The 22,440-nt window shown below is 33.8% G+C and overlaps 1 protein-coding gene across 3 annotated transcripts in view; it reads right to left on the reverse strand.

Annotated features, from left to right (window-relative positions):
• Positions 1 to 22,440, reverse strand: part of WASHC3 (WASH complex subunit 3) — a 44,952-nt gene that overhangs the window by 3,143 nt on the left and 19,369 nt on the right. For all 3 annotated transcript variants that reach the window (XM_017681315.3, XM_017681309.3, XM_017681305.3), the window contains one exon: positions 11,282 to 11,346. In XM_017681315.3, the coding sequence (XP_017536804.1) occupies positions 11,282 to 11,346 (65 nt within the window). The remainder of the gene's footprint in view (positions 1 to 11,281; positions 11,347 to 22,440) is intronic.

Consider the following 22,440-nt stretch of genomic DNA (forward strand, 5'->3'; position numbering starts at 1 on the left):
GTTTAACTTCTGAGGAACTACCAAACTGTTTTACCCAGTGGATGCACCATTTACATTTCCACCAGCAATTTATGAGAGTTCTGATTTCTCCAAATCCTTGCCAACAGTTGTAATTATTCATTTTTTTTGTAGTGGTAAAATTGACATAAAACGTACAACCTTAAGCATTTTTAAGTGTACCTAACCATTTTAAGTTCAGTGATGTTAAGTACATTCATAGTGTTATATGATCATCACCACTAACCCTCTCTAGAACTCTTTTCATCTTGCAAAACAGTAACTCTGTACCCATTAAACAGTAACTCCTTATTCCCCTCTCCCCCTCCAGACCCTGGAAACCACTATTCTTTCTGTCTCTGAATCTGACTACTCTTCAGTAGCTCACATAAGCAGATTCACATAATATTTGTCTCTTTGTGATCAGCTTATCTCATTATAATGTCTTCAAGGTTCATCTATGTTAATAGCATGTATCAGAATTTCCTTCCTTTCTGTTTATCCATTCACCTGTGGATGAGCATCTGGTTTATTTCCACCTTTGGGCTATTGTGAATAGTACTGCTATGAACATGGGTATACAAATAAATGTTTGAGTTCCTTCTTTCACTTCTTTCAGGTTTGTACCTAGAAGTGGAACTGCTGCCTCATATGGTACTTCTATGCTTAATTTTTTGAAGAGCTGTCATACTGTTTTTCATAGCAGCTACATCATTTTGGATTCCTACCAACATATACAATTTCTTCATATCCTTGCTAATACTTTTATTATTTGTCTTCATTAATTTTAAAATAAATTTTATCATACTTTGAATTGGAATTGCTATGAAAAGAAAAGAGAGGTACATACTAGTTCTCTCTGGACATAAAAAAGAGAAAAACTTCAAGAAATCATGAGAGTCAAATGAGATAATATGTATGAAAGCACTTTATAAGTTATAAAGCTTTACACAAATGTTAATAGTAATAATAAAACTCACAACAATACCATCATTTCCAGACTGGGTATTCATATTCTTAGGGGGAAGAGAAATTTGGCTTTTTATATTATGATCAGAATTGCTCTTGCTTGATCCTATATACACGAACCTTTCGTTTTAAGTTGTTTTTCATGGAAAGAGGTTTTAAAGACATGTTTGAAAAGGTTGCTACTATAAACTACTAGCCTAAAGTATAGCTTCTCAAAATTAGAAGGAAACATACTTCACTAATAAAATTTTGAAATGAGGACTTTATAATCGTCTCCTAAGTAAATCACTAGAAAAAAGGGTATCAGCAAGATGCAGAAAAATAAAGTCAGAAGTATGCTCATGATGTATCTTAAACTAAAAAAAAAATCTCAAAGTTTAGTGGTTACAAAAAAAACCCCACAAGCTTGGTAGCTACATTTTAATAAGCCTATTTTTATAATTTGTATCACCAAGATTATCAGTAAAAGTCTATTTTAATAGGAGCAAATTTTTAGAAGTTGAACTTTAAACCCATTACTAAGTCTGATTATCTTTAAAAACACGTATTTTTAAAGAAGTTACTAGGTTGGCTTTAACTAAAATTGAGCCAAATTTTAGAAAGGAAAAGGAGAAAGAATACACATGTACAAATCAGTACTTTTCTAGCATGCCCAATGTTGTGCAGGTATGTTACTTTTGACACCCACCTTTCTTCCCTTTACATTAATCAAACACGGATGTCAACCACAACCCCTGCTGCTCTCACCCTTTCCCTATACAGGCACCCTTCCCTATACAGGCACACCTTGGAGATATTGTGGGTTCAGTTCCAGACTACTGCAATAAAGCTCATATTGCAATAAACTGAGTCAAATGAACTTTCTGGTTCGCCAGGGCATATAAAAGTTATATTTACACTAGTCTATTAAGTGTGCAATAGCATTATGTCTAGTAAAAAGTGCATATCTTAATTCAAAAACACTTTATTGCTAAAAAGGCTAACTAGTAATCTGAGCTTTCAGTGAAACATAGTCACTGATCATATATCATCATAACATATACTAATAATGAAGAAGTTTAATACATTGTGAGGGTTACCAAAATGTGACACAGAGATCAATGTGAACAAATGCTGTTAGAAAAACGGTACTGACAGAATTGCTCAATGCAGAGTTGCCATAACCCTTCAATTTGTAAAAAATGCACTATCTTTGAAGTAAAACATAGTGAAGCACAATAAAACAAGTTATTCTGTACCCTTCCTTGTTTTAGTCACATAATCCAGGTCTGGCCAATCATAAGAATCTCTTCCCCAGGAAAGAGAGACTAATTCAAAGGGGGCACATAACCCAAGCAGGGTCAATCAAAATGACTCCGTAGATACGAGCTATGTATTTTGGAGAATGGGTTCTCTTTCGACTCAACTGGCTCAACTAGCACTATTAAAGCCTCCAAGTGCTAATTCTTTGGCTTTTAGGAGGAAGTTCACCAATAGTACAAGAAAAATAGATTATTATATTAAGGAGAAAGGTGGAATGAGGTGCCAGGAAAGAAAGAACATCAGCATGCCAGCCAGCACTGAGGGCACTAAGCCCCTTGATCCCAGCCTACTTAGATTTCTCAGCTATGTGAGTCAATAACTTCTCTTTTTGCTTAAGGTTGTTTAGTTTCTGTGATCCTGAACATGAAAAGAGTCCTAAAATATCAATATCCTTGGTTTAATTTGTTTTCATTAAATTGATATTTATATTTGTGTTTAAAACCTTAGATACTTTGAGGACACAAAACCATATAAACATTTTTTGGAAAAAAACATTTATTTATGTAGATAAATATAGTTTAAAAATGCTTCTCATTTTCTTTAAACTTAAAATAGTTGACTTTAAAGCACATTAAGTGCCAAAAACATTGTTAGTAAAAATACTGCTGAGTAGGAAGTTGTGGGAAAGAACGCAGCAGTTATCTCTAAGTCACTTCTCAGTACGAACTGTAGTACACATAAAGTTACAATGTCACATGACACTCTTGTCCATTAGTGGTTTCCTGTCAGAGTGCTATGAAATGGCAATATGTGGTCTTAAGGAAAAAGCAAAACACTAAATTCCTGAGCTGAGATTGCATTAACTATACAAAGACCTCTGGAGTAGTTTAAAAAAAATGACAATTTTGACTTTGATATTATAGTAGCTACTGAATAGCTAATAGCAATTTCAGTATTATATTTAATCAAACTACACGTCCTTTGGCCCTTCTCTTATGAATGAATGCCCATCAACACAAGCATATCTTGTCCTTTGTTGCAGTAGGTAGATTCCTGTGGTTAGGGAAATGGTTGACTGTCTAATATCGTAATAAAAAAGAAAGCCAGCTGTCCTAGGTGACAGGCTTCTGCTGTTTATCTTGGGGTCCTTTACTTCCCAGAAGCTCCCCTATCTCTTGCTTGCTAGACATGGGCAGATCACAACTACTTTTTAACACCACCTCTTTGATATTTTTATTCTCTCTCTCACTTGTCATCAAGGTCTCCAATAGTGGACAAACCACAATTTTTTTCACATTGTTTCTTCCCTGTCCTTTACTTTCTAGCCAGTTTGCCAACTAGTAGTTGAGGACTGACAATTACACTGAATGGGATGCCAGCTCAACAAGAACTCAAAAATGGAACCAGTAAAGAAAATCTATTTTTGGAATTGTCTAATTGGGGAATTGAGGTCTTTTCTATTCTCAACAAGCCAAAGCCCAACCTTTAAGCCATTAAGTTGTTGTGTAGCAGAAGGTAGACAAAGATCACTGGCAGATAAGGAATTCCCTTTAATGGCAGGAAAATCTGCTGGATGCACCTTGAATATAATTAACAAAGTTTTCTTGCTTTCTAGTATTCTTTTGGTTGGCACTAATAAATCCCCTCTTGTCTCAACAACAAGTTAGCTTAGGTGGTTACTGTTATTTCTAGTAACCATAATCATCATCGTTCCAGTATGGGAGGAGGGTATAAAGCTTTTTGAATAGCTATCTCCAGGACAAATGCCAACTGAGCTGGTTCTGTTCAATGACTGCACAGTAACTTGAACTCAATGAAATGCTTTGTTTACAGCCAAATTAATATGCTACACCCACTTACATCAATGGATAGATCATCTAAACAGAAAATTAATAAGGGAACATCAGCCTTAAACAATACATTAGACCAGATAGACTTAATAGATTTAAAGAACATTCCACCCAAAAGCAACAGAACACATATTCTTCTCAAGTGCACAGGAAACATTCTTCAGAAGAGATTCATGTTAGGCCACAAAATGAGTCTGAATAAATTAAAAAAAAATTGAAATCACATCAGCACTTTCTCCAACCAAATGGTATGAAACTGAAAATCAAAGAAGAAACCTGGAAAGAACACAAAGATGTGATTAAACAATATGCTACTGAACAACCAGTGGGTCATCAAAGAAATCAAAGAAGAAATAAAGAAACAAATATCCAGAGACAAATGAAAACAGAAATATGAATACCAAATCTTTGGCATGCAGCAAAAGCAGTTTTAAGAGGGAAGATCATAGCAATACAGGCCTACTATAGGAAACAAGAAAAATCTCAAACAACCTAACTCTATATATAAAGGAAACAGAAAAAGAAGAGCAAAAGAAGCCCAAAGTCAGCAGAGGAAGTAAACAATAAACATCAGAGAGGAAATAACAAAACAGAAACAAAGAACAGAAAAGATCAATGAAACTAAGAGGTGGTTCTTTGAAAAGATATATAAAACTGACAAGTCTTTAGACAGACTGAGAAAAAAAAATTGAGAGGGTGCTCTAACTAAATCAGAAATGAAAGAGAAGTTACAACTGATACCACAGAAATACATATGATTATAAGACACCACTAAACAACAATTATTTGCTAACAGATCGGACAGCCTAGAAAGAATAAATTCCTAGAAACACATAATCTTCCAAGACTGAAAATGAAGAAATAGAAAATCTGAATAGACTAATTACTAGTAAGGAGGTTGAAATTGTAGTTGAAAAACTTGCAACAAATGGTAAGTTCAATACTAGACATTTTCACTGGTGAAGTCTATCAAACATTCCAAGAGAATTTTTTTTTTTTTTAAAACAAATAAATATCTTTATTTATTGAGACAGTGTGAATTCAGTTTTGTTAATTGCAACTTAGAGCATAGCAGCTGATGCTAAAAAAAAAAAAGGAAAAACTAAAAGAAAAAACACTCTTCCTTTATTTTTTCTAGAAGACTTTCTAGAATATTTTCTAGACTAGACTAGATTTCCTCAGAATACATTCATATTGGGAAATGCAGATTTTGATATTTGATGGTGGTTAACCAGTGTCCTAGAGAGCATAAAATATGCATCCCATTGACAAAGATCTTTCCTATTTTTAGCAGTATTTTTTATATCTCCTGATATGTAGTCTAAGTACAAAGGAATCTTCCTAAATATTAATTTTGAAAAATGGCATGTGGTTTACATTTTTTTTTTTTTTTTTTTGAGAGGGCATCTCTCATATTTATTGATCAAATGGTTGTTAACAACAATAAAATTCTGTATGGGGGGGTCAATGCTCAATGCACAATCATTAATCCATCTCAAGCACATGGTGAACAGTACAAGGGCAGTCATCACAGAAACTTTCGGTTTTGATCATGCAATATGACCTATAAACAATCAGGTCAAATATGAATATTCGTTTGATTTTTGTTCCAAGAGAATTTAATACCTGTCCTCAAACTCTTTTAAAAGAGGAAAGAACACTTCCAAACTCATTTTATGAGGTCAGCATTTCCCTGATGCCAAAACCAGACAAGGACACACATACACACAAAAGAAAATTACAGGCCAATATACCTGGTGAACATAGATGCAAAATCCTCAATAAAATATTAGCAAATTGAATTCAGCAATACATTAAAAGGATCACACACCATGATCAAGTGGTATTTATTCCAGGGATGCAAGGACTGTTCAACAACTACAAATCAATGTGATAGTTATTAATCACCATATTAATAAAGTGAAGGATAAAAATCCCATGATCATCTCAATAGATGCAGAAAAAGGATTTGACAAAATTCAACATCCATTTATAAAAACTCTCAACAAAGTGAGTATGAAGGGAACATAGCTAAATATAATAAAGGCCATATATGCATACCCATAGCTAATATTCTCAGTGGTGAAAAGCTAAAAGCTTTTCTTCTCAGATTATTAACAAGACAAGGGATGCTCCTCTCAAATGTAACCTGGTATAGTCGCTATAGAAAACAGTATGAAGGTCTCTCAAAAAATTAAAAATAGAAATATTATATGATTTATAATTCCACTTCTGTGTATTTACCCAAACAAAACAAATATGCTGTGTATTTACATTAAAAAAGTTTTACTTACATAATACATTAAGTGTGGAATAGCATTATGTCTAAAAAAAGTAAATATCTTGACTAAAAAACACTTTACTGCTAAAAACACTAGTCATACCTGAGCTTTCAATAAGTGGTAATCACTGATCACAGATCACCATAACAAATACAATAAAAATGAAGAAGTTTGAAATATTGTCAGAATTACCAAAATGTGACACAGAGATACAAAGTGAGCAAATGCTCTTAGAAAAATGGCACTGAAAGAATTACTCAATGCAGGGTTGTCACAAACCTTCAATTTGTAAAAATCCCACATTTCTCCCTTGTTATTATTATTATTATTTTTAATAAAATGCTGAAGTGGTAGGTAGATGCAAGACAAAGGTAGAAAACATAGTTTAGTGCTGTAAGAGAGCAAATTTAGATGATCAGGTGTGTGCCTGTAGACTAAGTGTTAATCCAAGCTAGACAAGGGCAATAAAACATCCACGGATGCAGAAGATTTCTCTCAAAACAGGGGGGGTGAGGTTCTAAGCCTCACCTCTGTTGATCCCCAATTTCTCACCTGATGGCCCCCCTGCGACTGTGCCTGTCTTAGGTTGTTCCTCCCTTGAGGAATCTTACCCATCTCTGGCTAACCAGTCATCTTCCGGGGCTATACAGGGAAATGTAAAGTTGGTAAGTGAGAGATAGGCAATATTGTTTGAAAAGGTTAGCTTTTTACTTCTTTGCAGATTTATGCCCTGTGGCTTTTATGCCCAGTATTTGTCTTGAGGTATCTTCACCACCTGGAAGAATTATGATACTTGGTAAATTCGATATGAGGCACGAATTCTATTTAAGGGTTGTAATTAGGAAGGAAGAAGAAAAGTTATAGGAGTAGCAGACGAAAGATAACATGGGAAGATTGATTATTTCTTTGACATATCTTCTTGTAGAGTAACTTAAGCATGTATAGGTTTTAAACTAATTAAATTGCGCACACATATTAACATAATAGGAATACAGTTACATAACCAAAGCAGACCTACAATTACCAGTCATCTCCAGTGAAACCAAGAAAACCAGTTAGGCACCCTAGGCATTTGTGAAAACTTATCTATGATATGATGGATATTGTCCAACTGAACTTGAACAGTCTGAGAGAAATCAGACAAATTAAAACAACCCATTCCTGGAGACTGAAAAAACTAAGTTTTATAAGCTAAACAGGACTAATTTTTGGTAATATAAGCACAACTGTTTTTTTTTTTAGAATCAAATACTATTTATTTGGTAATTATCAGGCATTTTCTTCAGCTGCATATACTTCCTAAAATTAAATGATATTCATTTTTCTAGGAAAACAGGCTTTCTTCTCCCTTATCATGTAAACTATTTTAGTTTAAAATTACATACAATTAGTTTCCAAATTTTTATATGTACAAGTGAATCAAATGACAATGTACTTTCTGACCAGTATTTATTTCTATATTAGTAAAACTCTTTGCTCAGTGTAGAGAGATCTAGCTTATTTCTTAGAACAGCTACATGAGTCTTACTACCTCAGGCTAATAAAAAAAAGCATATCTTTATACTTTAAAAGAAAAAAGAAACCAAAACAGTATTTACTGAAAGTTCTTGGCTGAGATTTAACATGTACCTAAGATTCTAGATAAAAGTACACTGTTCTGTTGGATGGCACATTTTCTTCTCCATCTGATCTAGGGCTTTTCTCCCAAAGTGAGGCTCCTTAACTTTTATGTAAACACGATTCCCAAAGTGCCAGAATTTTTCTTTAACAAGGTGGCTGATTTCACTTATCACATCTAAGTAAATGTAGTTGGAGCTGGTTTTTTTATAGTAGTGATGATAGGTTATAGTGAGTCACTCGGACTACAACCCTTGTGACTAATGGCATGTACTATGAGGTAATGGGTCAGAATTTAGGCTCCAGGCTGTGGTTGAAGAGCTACTTTTTTGTAAGACAATGTTAACCATTACTGGAATTCTACCCTGCAACTTGGCACCACCATGCAATTCAAGGTTTCTCAACATTTACAGACAATGGCATGCCCTCAAACTTGCAGAGTGAGAGACATTAAGGAAGAATTGCAGTTGCTGGGGGGTTCTCCCCTTGGTCATTATCCATGGACTTTTTCAGGTGCTGATACATAAATGGAGTTTTGAAGAATATGAAATTAGGCCAGTAAGGTGGGAGAAGGGAGTTCCTTGGAGAGGGAAAAAAACTTCCAAAGATATCAAAAGGGAATAGGAAAAGGAATCAGTCAGAGGACTGTAAGCAGTTTGCTGTGGCTGCAGGGGGTGGGATGTATCAAGGGTGGCAAAAAAGAGAATCTGAGTTTTGATGAAAAAAAAAGCACTTACATGCAATTCTAAGATATTAGACTGTATATTGAAGGCAGTGGAGAATCACAGAAAGATCTGAAGTAAGAATGTATTTGAACAGATTCACTAAAGCTTTAGTGACAGATTGAAAGAGAATAAGAAAACAAATCAGGAGCTAGTATAATAATGCAGGTGAGAAATGAAGAGGGCTTGAACTCAACAGCAATGACGTGGAGACATGCAGCCAGATGTGAGAGATATTAAAAATGAGAAATCACAGTGACTGACATTAGTAAGGGGTAGGGAAGACGGCAGAGTCAAGGATGATTTTCAAATTGCTGGTGTGGGTACCTAGTTGAAGCAAAGGATTATGAAGCAGGTTTAGGCTGGACAGAGGATGAAATGAAGCCAGTAGCGGGTACAGAGATGGGATATCTACATATGCTGATGAGGACTGTTAGTTTTTCATTTATTACTGTAAAGGAGTGCAGAGAGCATTAAGAGTCAGGAAAAAGAACTAATAAAACTTAGCTAAACCTTAACAGCAGACCAGTCCGGAATAGTAAGAGATTCAATGTCTAAACTTAGAGAGAGACCAGATCAAAGGAAGAGAGAGCGAGAGGCCAGCCAAGGGCTATTTGAATCCTGGTTTACTAAATCCCCATGGTTTACAACCCTGATATCCACCCTGGCAGGGCCCTAGCTTATTTTTATACTGCTTCTCACTTTAGGTCCCTGTATCTTAAACCGGCTAATAGCCTTTGTTAGGGAAAGAGTGAGTGCTGTTCAGGTGCTAATGCTGAGACCGCAGTATCATTCACTCACACAGCAGGAAGAAACAAACATTCCATGATTGGAATGGTCAAAGGAAAGTGGGGAAATGTAGAATCTAAGCATTAGTAAGATTAGTAAATTAGCATAAGCATAGCCATCTTAGAAACCTAGAAACCATTTTCTGAGAGTGTGACTCAGAGGAAAAAAAAAAAAAAAAACCCTGGGCCTGGGTAAGGCCTTGAAAAACAAGTTAATCATGAGCACCGGGTGGTGGGCAGCTGTGACCCTTGGTCAGCTAACCTTGGTCAGTTAATCTTACATACCAAGCTTATCGTGCAGAACCTCCCTAACCATTGAGGAGTAGTCTTACCCTGCCCTTGCTTAACCCCAGGATATATGTCTTGCAAGAATAATGTATAGTTATAGAAAATTGCTATGAGTTAAGTGCTTTGAAATTGCTATATAAACCCTTGGCTCTGAGTGCTCGGGGTCCTTGTTGAGACCCGCTGCATCGGGCTGACTTGGACCCCAGCTAGCTGGCTGAATAAAGACTTTGCTTGAATTTACATCTCTATGCCTGTGTAGTTTGTTCTCTGGGGAAGCCTTGGAAGCCTGGACCCTAACAATTACATTTAACTGAGAGAGAAAAATCCTAATTTTAAAGGTCATTTTAGCTCTCTGTTATTATAGAAGGTCTACTGTGTATTTCCAGAAGCAAAAAAGAGGTCATGGTCAAGGTTAATTATATTTATAATATATATCCCAATGAGTACTGAAATAGATTAGACCGATATGTTCAATTTACATTAAAATATATGTTGTAATCCATCTATTTGTAAAGTTTGTGTCAAAAACAATTTCTAAAACAAATGGCCAATATCCTGGAGAAGCTTTAGTCCAAATTACCAATCTATGTCATTGTACTTGAGCTATTTGCTACTTGGATACATACTAAATATAGATTTATGTTGGAAATCTATTATTTCAGACTTAAAAAAAATCTTAAATTTCACATCTTGGAAGATAAAATATGAGAAAAAGATTGTTTTATGGTGTTTTACCTCCAATATGCAAACACTTCTTGAAGGACTGAGAGCCAAGAAAAAGTCCAAAGTATACTGCTTGCATAGTGTGAATGCCTAGATAACACAGCTAAATACACTGGAGTGATGAAAATCCCAAATGAGAAAGACTCTTTACAAATATCCAAATAATTATAAAACTGATTAGCTCTAAATAATCCATTAAGATGTATCTTATCCAGGATAAGCTATGTAAACAGGTTTGCTTGGACGGAGTAACTTATAATCAGATTTCTGAGCCACAGTTTTTTAACATTTTCAAAAAATATTTTATAAAACTCACATAAACAGGTATCTAATTTCATAATAACCATTAATGTGGACTTTGAGTGGCTTCACCTTATTTTTTTCTCCATCTGACTCAATTTAGATCATGCTATATTTCCTAAACAAGGTCTTGAACAAAAATCTGATAATTAAAAAAAAAAGAAAAAGAAAAAGGTAGCATGGGAAGAAACCACTGCTTCTTGTGGACACTACTGCCATGCAACAAAACTGTCATCAAATTCCATCTCTTTTGGATATATAGATTCATCACTGATCTATTGAAACTGTTCTTAAAATGTATAAAGTCTGGTTTTTCTAAATCCTAAAATAGCATAGGATAGGTTTTTCATTTTTGTAACACAGCAGAGACACTATTTTGAAGGTGGTTTTCTCAACTTTAAAACATTGTACCAAAGAAAAAATAAAGACCTTGATATACTTTGATAAATTTGATAAATTCAACAGCTTGGCAGTAATATTATCAAATCAGGAGAATTACTTACTCAAGAAGATCTGGGTTTAATCCTTCCGATATCATTTTGTTTCTTATTGCCATCACTGGAACACCCTAAGCAAAAGACAGAAGACAACTGATTGTTAAAAATGTCTCCTTCGTAAAAACCAAACCAAAAAGTAGGCCAACAAAACAGAATCAAAAGCCCAGAAATAAACCCAAGCATACATGGTCAACTAATATTTGACAAGAGAGCCAAGAATACTCAGTGGAGAAAAGACAGTCTCTTCAATAAATGGTGCTGAAAATTGGACAGTCACATGAAAGAGAATGAAACTAGACCTCTCTCTTACACTGCTCACCAAAACTAAGTTAAAATGGATTCAAGACTTCAACTTAAGACCTGAACCATGAAACTCACAGAAGAAAACAGGAAAAAAATTCCTTGATGTGGGTCTTGATAATGACTTTATGGAAATCACACCTAAAGTACAAGCAACAAAATAAAAAACAAGGGGGACAACAACAAACTATAAAGCTTCTGTACAGCAAAAGAAATCATCAATAAAGTGAAAAGATGACCTATGGAGTAGGAAAACAACATTTGCATACCATATATTTGATAAAACGTTATATCAACAATATGCAAAGAATTCATACAACTCAATAGCAAAAAATAAATAACCCCATTAAAAAATGGGCAATGGACCTGAGTAGACACTTTTTCCAAAGAAGATACATGAATGGCCAATAGGTACATGAAAAGATGGTAGTCATCAGGGAAATGCAAATTAAAACCACAATGAGGTATCAACTCATGTTTATTAGAATGGCCATCATCAAAAAGACAAGAGAAACAAATGCTAGCATGGATGTGGAGAAAAGGGAACCCTTAAGCACTGTTTGTAGGATTGCAAATTGGTACAGCCATTACAGAAAACAGTATAAAGGTTCCTCAAAAAACTAAAAATAGAACTACCTTATAACCAGCAATTCCACTTTGGGGAATATATCCAAAGGAAACAAATACACTAACTTGAAAAATATCTGCACCCCCATGTTCATAGCAGCATTATTTTCAATACCCAAAACACAGAAACAACCCAAGTATCCATCGATGGATAAATGGATAAAGAAGTTGTAGAATATATATAAAAAAGAATATTATTCAGCCATAAAAATGAGGAAATCCTCCCATTTATGTGAACATGGATGGACCTTGAAGGCATTATACTAAGTGCAATGAGTTAGACAAAGACACATACTGTATGATGTCACTTATATGTAGGATCTAAAACAAACAAATCACCAAACCCATAGAAAAAGAGATCAGATTGGTGGTTCCCAGAGAAGACAGTAGAGAATTAGAGGAAGCTTGTCAAAGGGTACAAACTTCCAGTTATAATGTAAGTGAGTACTGCAGGTATAATGTACAGTATGATGAGCATAGTGAACACTGCTGTTATGATATACAGGAAAGTCATTAAGAGTGTAGATTACTAGAGTTCTCATTACAAGGAGAATTTTTTTTTCCTTATTATTGGTGGGTGAGAGGAGGAAAAAAAAGTATGAGATGGTATGTATTAACTAAATCTTTGTAGTAATCCTTTCAAATATATGTAAATCAAATCATCATGCTGTGTACCTTAAAGTTACACAATGGTATGCCAATTATTTATCAATAAAATGAAAAAAAATTAAAAAGAAACAGAAGCTAGGAAAAACCTCCTTTATATATCACCACATACCACCTAAAACAAGACCTTTTAGATAGCTCATTATCATTATTTAAAATAGCTCTTATTTTGCTTTTATATTTTTATGTGCATAGTACTTGAATAATCTAATAAGGTATAATTTTAACTGACTTAATGGAGTAAATGCTATCCAATACACATAAGCCCACATTAAATCCCTGAAGCTTATCCATTACTAATTCTGCTATATAGAAGCCAGATATCATATTCTCAACTCTCCTTTTATCACCAAAGAAAGAAAAGTTTGATAACTCAAATGATTAAAGCCTTGGCTGGGATGGTACAATTGGATACTAAACAAAAAGAATACATGTCTTTTCAAATAAAGATTTCATAGCTTTCTACTCTCAAGTATAGCTATGTTAATGGTTATTTTTGTAAGCAAATGGTCCAATTTTACTTGGATACATTATGCACAAAGGTCAAACAGAATTCAAGAACTCTCCTGTGACTATATTATACCTCTTCTCTATACCAATACAAACACTAAGTAATGATAATCATAAAAGTGTGTAAGTCCTGCTACATGACCTTATTTATAGTCCCAAGTTGTATGTCCAGCCATAGGAAAAGCATGCTAGAAAAATAAACCTTCCAAAACAAAAACAAAACAAAACAAAAAAAGTGTGTAAGTCAAAAAAACATTGGGAACATGTGAATTTCAAAGTTCAGGATAAGAACATCAAAACAGTTAAGAAAAGGGTATGTCAGAATTAAATACAAATTTACTTGAAAAGGGGACTGATTTGATGGATAAATATTTTTTGAAAGCTCACTTATTATTGGTGGGTGATTCTAAGGCAAGAAGTGATCAAGTCTCTGTCAACTACTCCTTTTCATACCATCTCAAAAGGTGAGGAAACATGGTTGTCATGTGTTAAATGTGAGGACCTTGGTTACATCATCTTCAAATAAGTGGGTGACTGTGCTTAAAAGGTTGTACACATAGTTGGGACGCTCTCCCTCATATCTCTTCATTCCAGGTGGCAGAAGGGATAAGCTAGACAGGAGCCACGTGGAAAACAGCACAATCATCTCTCTTTTACTGTTGCATACTCTTCCCTTCAGCCCTCCGACGTCACTAGCCAGTTGTGACATTCAATTTTGAACCTAAGATACAGAAGAAGCCCTGTAGGAGCACTGATGTCCCAATTCAATTACTTAAGAGCCCCACCCTGAGGTTTCCAGGCACCAAACCAGTAAGGGTTCCCATTTTCTTTTGCAGTCATCCCTTAGGGTCTTCTGGTTTCAGATAGGAGTAAATTTACTGAGTTAGTGGTAGAATTCTGATCTCATGATTCGATACCTTAGTGTTTAACATCACTATGGTAGCATGGTGCCTTATGCTGAGAAAAGATAATCTGCCCGTCCTCAGGGAGTGCAGTCTAATAGACATGCTAGACAGATGATCACAGTATAATCATGAAATTGGTAACCCAGGCCTAAATAACGGGCAATGTTAGACCCAAGGAAAGGTGGGCTGAGTTCAGGACCAGCAAAGCATTCACAGGGATGAGTCCTGAAGATGAGATAGGAGTTTATTTAAAATGAAAAACACAAAGACTTGGAATGTACAAAATCTTTACATAATCTACCATACATAAATTGTCACAAACTTTTTTTTAAGAACAAATATTTACTTGTCCAGCTACTTCCCTCCCCAAAGTGCTGATTTTATTTTACATTTCACCCAATAAAGTATACATTTAAGTCCAGGTATGCATATGAAAAATATGAGTGTCAAATGGATTATAAATTACATAATGAAGAATCTTCAAAATTAATGACCATAAGTCTATAACAGAAATGTTACATATCTTGACAAATTAAGTACAGGTAATTATTAAGTATAATTCCCATTTTAAAATTCAGAAAATATAGTACAATTTTAACTTTTATTTATTTTTTAGAAATTTCCAGAAAAAAAGTCACACAGAGTCATAAAATGCCTTCAACAACCACAATTTCTTATTGTGGCCATGGAGGAGGAGAAGTCCAGCTTCTCTACAGCTTGCTAAATTAGAGACTGGGAAAGCAAAGGCTTTCTTTCAAATCTACAGACTACCAGGAAGTAACCTGCCATTTACAGATACATTTGTAAATTCATTTTCACAATTTTAATATTTTATATGGTAACTTAGTAAAATATCAATTCTTAAGACTCATATCGCAATGGACACTAAATACATCCTAAATATTAGATGGATTAGAATAGCACCATTTATAGAATGATTCCAGGGACAATCTTTAAGGTATTGTTAAAAGTGAAATATGGGGGGTTTGGAAGACAAAGAAGGTAGAAGATAAATACTTCAGGCCTTTTGTTAGCTTATGAAATTTAAGGATAAATGAAAGGGGAAAAAAAGCAGTTACTTGCGTAAGTAGGAGCTTCCAATGTGAACAGACTCTTCCATTTGGAATAAAGTGAGCATGAGATTAAAAGTTGCACCACTTTAAAAATATATTACTTGAAACTAAGACTTGACAGAGAGAGGTGTTTAAAAAAGAGGTACTTAGTAATTATTTCTTAACACAAGTTATTTACTTTTAATACAGGAGAAAGCTGACTGCTTAAAAATGACAAAAGTTGGGAATTTTACTTGATAATTTAATGCCTCTCAACTGTTTAGTATAATAAGGAAAGTTAGGAGTTTAAACCATTTCACTAAAAAAAAACACTTAAGAAAAATTGGGGAAAGGAGCAGAATTAACATCATACTTCTTTAAAAAGAACTCTCAGTTTCTATTAACTATGGTTTTATAGTATAAGGTCTACAAACTCAGTTACGTTATTTATTTATTATACGTTAGCATAATCCCAGGATATCATTAGAAAGGTTATACAAATAAGTTACAAAGTCGAGAAAACAGAAGGGAGGAAAAATGAGGTAGAAAAGAGAGTTTCCTGAAATCCAGCAAAGGAAGTGTGTATTGGGCAGAGCCAGTCAGTAGGAAGAGGGATAGGGACAAGGAAGTTGGTGGAATTAGATAAACTCCCTATTTGAACACTAGTTTCATGGGACTGGTTATAAGACAATAATAACAGAAGCCTGAATCTAAAGTTCCACATTTTACCTTTGGTTTCTTGAAGCTGGTTACAGCATAAGAATATTACCAAAATTTGGTATGTCTTAGTCATTTTTGTCATCTATGGATACAGATAAAGGAAAATAAATACAATATTTTCCATATTAGAGACTTTACTATAATCACATATTAATACAAATCTCATAAAGCTTGATACAAAAATAATTTGGTCTCTGTTCCAAGGGATGCATTCCAAGGGGATTTGCTGCTGCTATTTGTTTTCCAGTGATGTTGCTTAGAAAATCTGTTGTTTTGCCATATTCTTCCTTAGAGGTTAAGGAACAGTCTGGTTTGTTAAACATCAAAAAGAAGTGTGCAATTTCTGATCTCCAAGAGACAAAGCTACTGGTGGTCTAAGGAGGACACAAGAGACCTCAAAACTGAAGTCTACTGAACTGTGGGATTATTCTTGGCAAGTGATAATGGCAGTTTGTCCAACATAAGTAATGAAGAAGAGAGAAGGCAGCCATAAGTCTGATGTTCCAAAAAATCACGTCTGTATTTGCGTCACTGGAGAAAGTGTGTAAAGAAGCCACACTAATCAAATTATGATGACAACACTAATAGTTAAGTACTAGTTTCTTATATCACAAAAGTGTTTGAAGGTTTTAGTACTGCCAATATTATTTACACTTATTTGTTATTGTATTAATGAAATTCAAGATACTAAATTCCTTTACAAGCCATGTTGAAATTTTCCTAAAGTTGTAGATTAGATGGTAGAAAAACCCTCTTACTCAATCTAAAATCTTTCCTTTTTAAAAATAACAAAGATAACTTATGCTCCTTATATATTAGAATTTTCTCACAGTTCATGAGCTTGAATTACAATTCAGTTATGAGTGAAGATGGAAAATTTTTTTTTCTCTATGTAGGTCAACAATAAAGAAAAGATCTATTGAGTTGATAGGTGGATTAGTTTTTTATTTGCAGTGAAAGGAAATGAGTAGGAGTTGAAAGGTATTATGTGTTGGAAAAAGGCAGTCAGACCACATTAGGCTCTGTTTACTTAAATTTTAACATAGAGAAATGGACTCAACCATTTTTTTGCCTTCTGATTTTCAATGGTGCTATCTTTAAAATATCTATATTGCATTTTATGAAATGTATTAGTAGGGTGCTATATTTAGAATAAAATTTTCAGACGAAATAGTCTATATAATAGATAACAGATATGTACTGAATAAATCAACACAAAAGCAAACACATGCTCAATGAAATCTTCCTGGAAGCTTTTTGTGAAGGGATACAAAACAAATTTAAATAAATTTCTTAATCACAGTAAAATGGATATGGTTATCTATCTAAAAAATCGAAGGTTTATTTCTCATGACTAGTACAGACTTAGAAAGTGCTAGATTCTGATATTAACTCCAAGACTGCTGTCACCAATCGTAGTTAATTTGAACCTACATATGTAGGAAAAAAAGGGGCTAACAAATCTTGACTATACCATACACATGGTTTCTATGGAGCTACTGGAAACTACTCCTTTTTCAATGATTATCTTAAGAGATCAGTTTCACAGTAAGAAATTATTTCCCACTGACTACCCGTCAGACATCTTTAAAGATTAAGGAACAAATCACATGATAAAATGGACAAAATGATACTGATCATGACGAGGGCCCCAAGAAGTTATTAGGCAGTTACTATTATTTTATGCATAAAGTAAATATATGTTAGCAGTTCCATCTGTATCTTTTAGGAATGGAAGTAAAGTTAACCTAAATGTCTATCAAGAAAAACCTTCAAAGAAATTATTTCAAAAAGTGAGGGTTCTATTGTTATAAGACAATTCAAAATACAGGTGCATCAATTTCCCCATTTGATTGATTTTTACCTTGGATATTCTTGTACCATGATAAATATTAGGTGTAATGGCCAAAAAAACATGCATGGTATTTTCTTTGCATTTGTAGCTACTCAAGCATTCACTGATATAAGAGTAACTTGGTGCTGTAGAAGACCCATTTTCCTCCCTTCATTATAATACAAAAGTAGTATCTAAAATTTAAAGACTTGCTTTGCTAGGTTAATTAATGGCTAGAACTCCATTATGAATACTTTGCTACATTATAGCTTTGCTATACCTCATTTTCACTCAAATGATACTTGTTTTTTGAAATATGTATTAGTGAGAATTTTAACAATTTAATTATACTTCTACTTTCTAGAAATAAAAACTTCAAAAGAATTTCCATGGCAAATCATTTTGGAATTCACTACTTAAACTAAAAGTGTAATTAGTTCAAACGGTATCCTGTTCAGTTTTTGAAAACTTATTACTATATGTACCTATTCAAAAGGATTTAAAGAAGTATCTCCAAATATATCAATAAAAGCTATAAAGAATAGAATTTTTAGTAATTAATTATACAGATGATTCTACTGATTGAAACCACTGAACATTCATTTTCAAACTAATTTTCCAATAGCCATAATGTGTCTGAAATGGTGTGTTATGAGTCTCTCATTCAGTGCCCTTAGGGATCCAAGATACCCTTTAAAGAGAGATGACCAGTATTAGGCAGTCCCTGTGGCTACAGGACCACAAGGAAAGGCCCTGAATTTGATATTAGTATTAATCAGTACATGGGCTAACCAACTAACTGAATGAAAGTCATTTGTGAACTTGGGTAAGGAAAAGGACAAGAAAAGGAAAGTTGGGATGCTGTCTCATATTATGAAAAATTTTGGTAAAATGTATTTATAGCTGGAGTTATTTTTTGAAATTGCAGTATTAAGATAAATAGAAGAGAAGTAGAGATCTTCAGGTAGATAATTTTCATTCATTTTTTCCAATAAAATTCAATCACATTATTTTCTTTTAAAAGTTAGAGTATTAGCATTTTTTCAAATTGTAAGATAATCTTTACAAAAAGTTAACTTAACAAATTAAGTATTTTTTTGCATCTCATATGGCCATGATCCACTCAAGAAAAATTATCTTCTGCACCAGAATTGTCCACCCCAATACGAATGTTTATACTATTTGAGAATATGTCAGAATATGATGCTAAAATGCCTTCCTCATGTTGATCTCTAAAACCTCTAAGACACTTCTCTTCTACCTGAAGTGAATGAGCCCACATCCTTATCAGGGTTCATTTACTCCTCTGGTTTTTATAATTTTTCCTCCCATGAATTAACCATAATCTCTGATAAACTTATAAGAATCATAATATTTCAAAAAAGTAAATCTAAGTAAGTAAATCTAAGTAACCTAAGTACTTAATTTATGTCACTATTATTTCCTCCTGACCAATTTGGAAAACTGTTACACAAGGTCTCTTTATTTTTGGCAAAGGTGCTCAGTAGGAAAGAAGATGGAAGGGCACTGAGAAATAAAAGTTGGGTCACTAAAAATTATAATTGGATGGGAGCAAAAGAATTATACCACACATTTCAGCAAGTGTAAAAACTGTCACTGTGAGTATCTATCTTCAAAAGCTTCCTTATGAACTTTAATAGTACAACACTGTTGTTTTTGTCACAATTCCTAAAGAATTAAGAATTGTTTAAATAAGTTGGAATGAAAGATATGAAGTCAAAAGCTAAAAATATTTTTCTGCTAAATGCCCTTGTCTTTGCTGGTTCCCATTTTATATATTACTTAAAGGAAATTCCTATGCAATGTAAAACTACCATAGCTTATCCTCTAAAAGTTCCTTCACTTGTGTTTGCTTGCTTGCTTATTATACTCCCTTTTCTTTTGTGGGAAGAGGTGTACACGTGTGGATTTAAGGCAGATGAAGTAAATTTTATTGGCACTTAGCAAAACAAACTGAAATAAAGCAATGTTTTCACTTGAAAGGACTGTTTCAGATAAGCTATCCTACATATTATCTATATTGCTTTAATTATGATACCAATGATACAAATACATCATACAGAGAACAAACTCCTAAAGAAACATATTCTTTTCACATGCACTTTTATATCTAAGACAAACTGTATTGATAAATTTAGCATCCTAAATTTACTACCTAATCTTTAAGAAAGACTATTTTCATTCTCAATTCTTATATTTCACTTACTCCTCTTTTTAGTTTTTTTTTAATTCAAATTGACTTTTATTATCTGTTATATTAAAAAACAAAGAATTTAAGTATATGCAGCCGAATATACTACAACTCTAAGGGAGACTGGCATCTGTGTACACAGCTTGCTGGTATGTGACTTTTCTTTAAATAGGATTGAGAATTTTAAACCTTCCTGAAGTTCACAGTTCAAAATATATTTTTCCAGTAAGCATCATAAATAAAAATAGTTATGACTAAACAACCAGTTCTTGGAAACAATTTAAATCAACACATTCACGGCAATTCAATGCCACATAAGGATAGCTATAATAAAAAATATGTGACATCAGAATCAAAATGCTCTGAGCTGTATGTATGAGAATGTATGAGAAACAGGGAAGAATCAAGGCAGGTGCATATAACATAAGGGATACTGACAACCATCTAATTTAGTAGTACCTGCCTACTATGTACATCCTTCTTCAATGTTCCCAGGAAAACAAGAAATCATGAAAACAAATATATCAGGAAAAGGAAGAAATTTTAAACCTGAACTTAGCAACACTGTTCCTTACTGCTCTCTAACAAACATATATAAGAAAAATAAAATAGCAAAGAACAAACAAAGGGCAAAGGGCAAGTAAAAGCAGTACTTCTCAACATTAAATATATACACAAGTATGACTGGTTCTAAGCTCCCTAACACTGGGAAGGGTTCAAAAGACAGCCGAAATACTGAAAAAATCATAATTGGTAAAACTGCCATAATAATATAATTCTTCACACATGGTTTTCTTACAGGTTAGTTCACTGACTTCAGCAAGAATAATTGATTTTGGTAGGTTTTTCTGCCCCAAATACAAAAAAACATTCAGGCCATGGCCAAGCATAGGTATGTTTTTTTGCCTTAGGGGACATCTTTGTTCAGTCCTTCCTGCATGATATAAGACAGAATATAGAAGAAAGAGGATAAATGTGGTCACTTGAGTTCCATTAACCACAACTCAAAGTTCCTACTCATATAGTCTACCATTCTGCTAATCTTTTTGCTTCTTTCTTATAGTTGTAATCAAATGGACTGGGCTGACCATTTTAGTTGACAGGAAGGATAAAATGTTTTCCCTTTTTAATTTTCAAAGTTGGTTAAATTATGCAATTAATTAAGTGGACTAATGTTCACTTGTATCTTTATCCACATTCTTATGTCTAGAAAATTAACCACTATACATGCAACTTTTATTTTCAATGAATTGTGTGGTAAAATTGTGTGATGCTAAAATTCCAGGGAACGTTGTCGTCTCCTCCAAACGGTAATGCACTAAAAATATACTACTTTGATACTGACTGGTAAACTTTAGGTTTTATAAAAGAAACAAAACACATACTAATACTTTATATATATGTATATATATATATATATATATATATATATATATATATATAGAAATATTAAGTAGCTTTATTTACTTATTTTTTGGGGGAAATAGAGCTTTATTATTTAGGTCTTTTTTTATTATTATTAGGTATCATTGATACACACTTTTATGAAGGTTTTCACATGAAGAAACAATGTGGTTACGACATTCCCCTATATTATCGAGTCCCCCCTCATACCCCATTGCAGTCACTGTCCATCAGTGCAGCAAGATGCCACAGATCCACTATGTGCCTTGTCTGTGCTACAGTTCTCCCCGTGATCCCCCACACCATGTGTACTAAACACAATACCCCTCAGTCCCCTTCTCCCTCCCTCTCCACCTGTCCTCCCACACAACATACTAATATTATAATGACTACAGTTTAAACAAAATAGTAATAGAGAAATAGTATATAGTTATTAAACTAAATCTGTACCAGTATTTTCTACAGCTTTGGCTTATATATGAACCAGCAGCTCCTCCTTTTCACTACATTGTTAACTGGGGATGAGGAACTTATACTGGCACTCTCTACACTATGGAAAGTCAAACTGGGGTTTAATCATGCTTATAAAAACTATACCTTTTCTAAAGACCACTCTACATGCTTGATTAGTTTCCCCAGGCCCAAGGTATATACCTTCTTGATGAACATCTTTAATAATCAGTTGGAGATTCTTTGTCCTTAGGTAATGGAAGTCACATTTCCCCAGGCCAACATCCACTGCTGGCAATACATGCATCAGAACCACCAAAACCAAGGAGATTATTCAATTCACATTTTGAGTCAGCCAAAGAAAACAGACCTTTAAAAAAGTCTCAGTGTCTGAAGAGACTGTTTTGGCAAATACGGTTTAAAAAAATACAAGTCATTAGCTTCTTAATGTGGAAGTCGGACTTTCCCAATGTACAATTTATTAC

The sequence above is a fragment of the Manis javanica genome, chromosome 10, assembly GCF_040802235.1.
Source record: "Manis javanica isolate MJ-LG chromosome 10, MJ_LKY, whole genome shotgun sequence".
Lineage (NCBI taxonomy): Eukaryota > Metazoa > Chordata > Mammalia > Pholidota > Manidae > Manis > Manis javanica.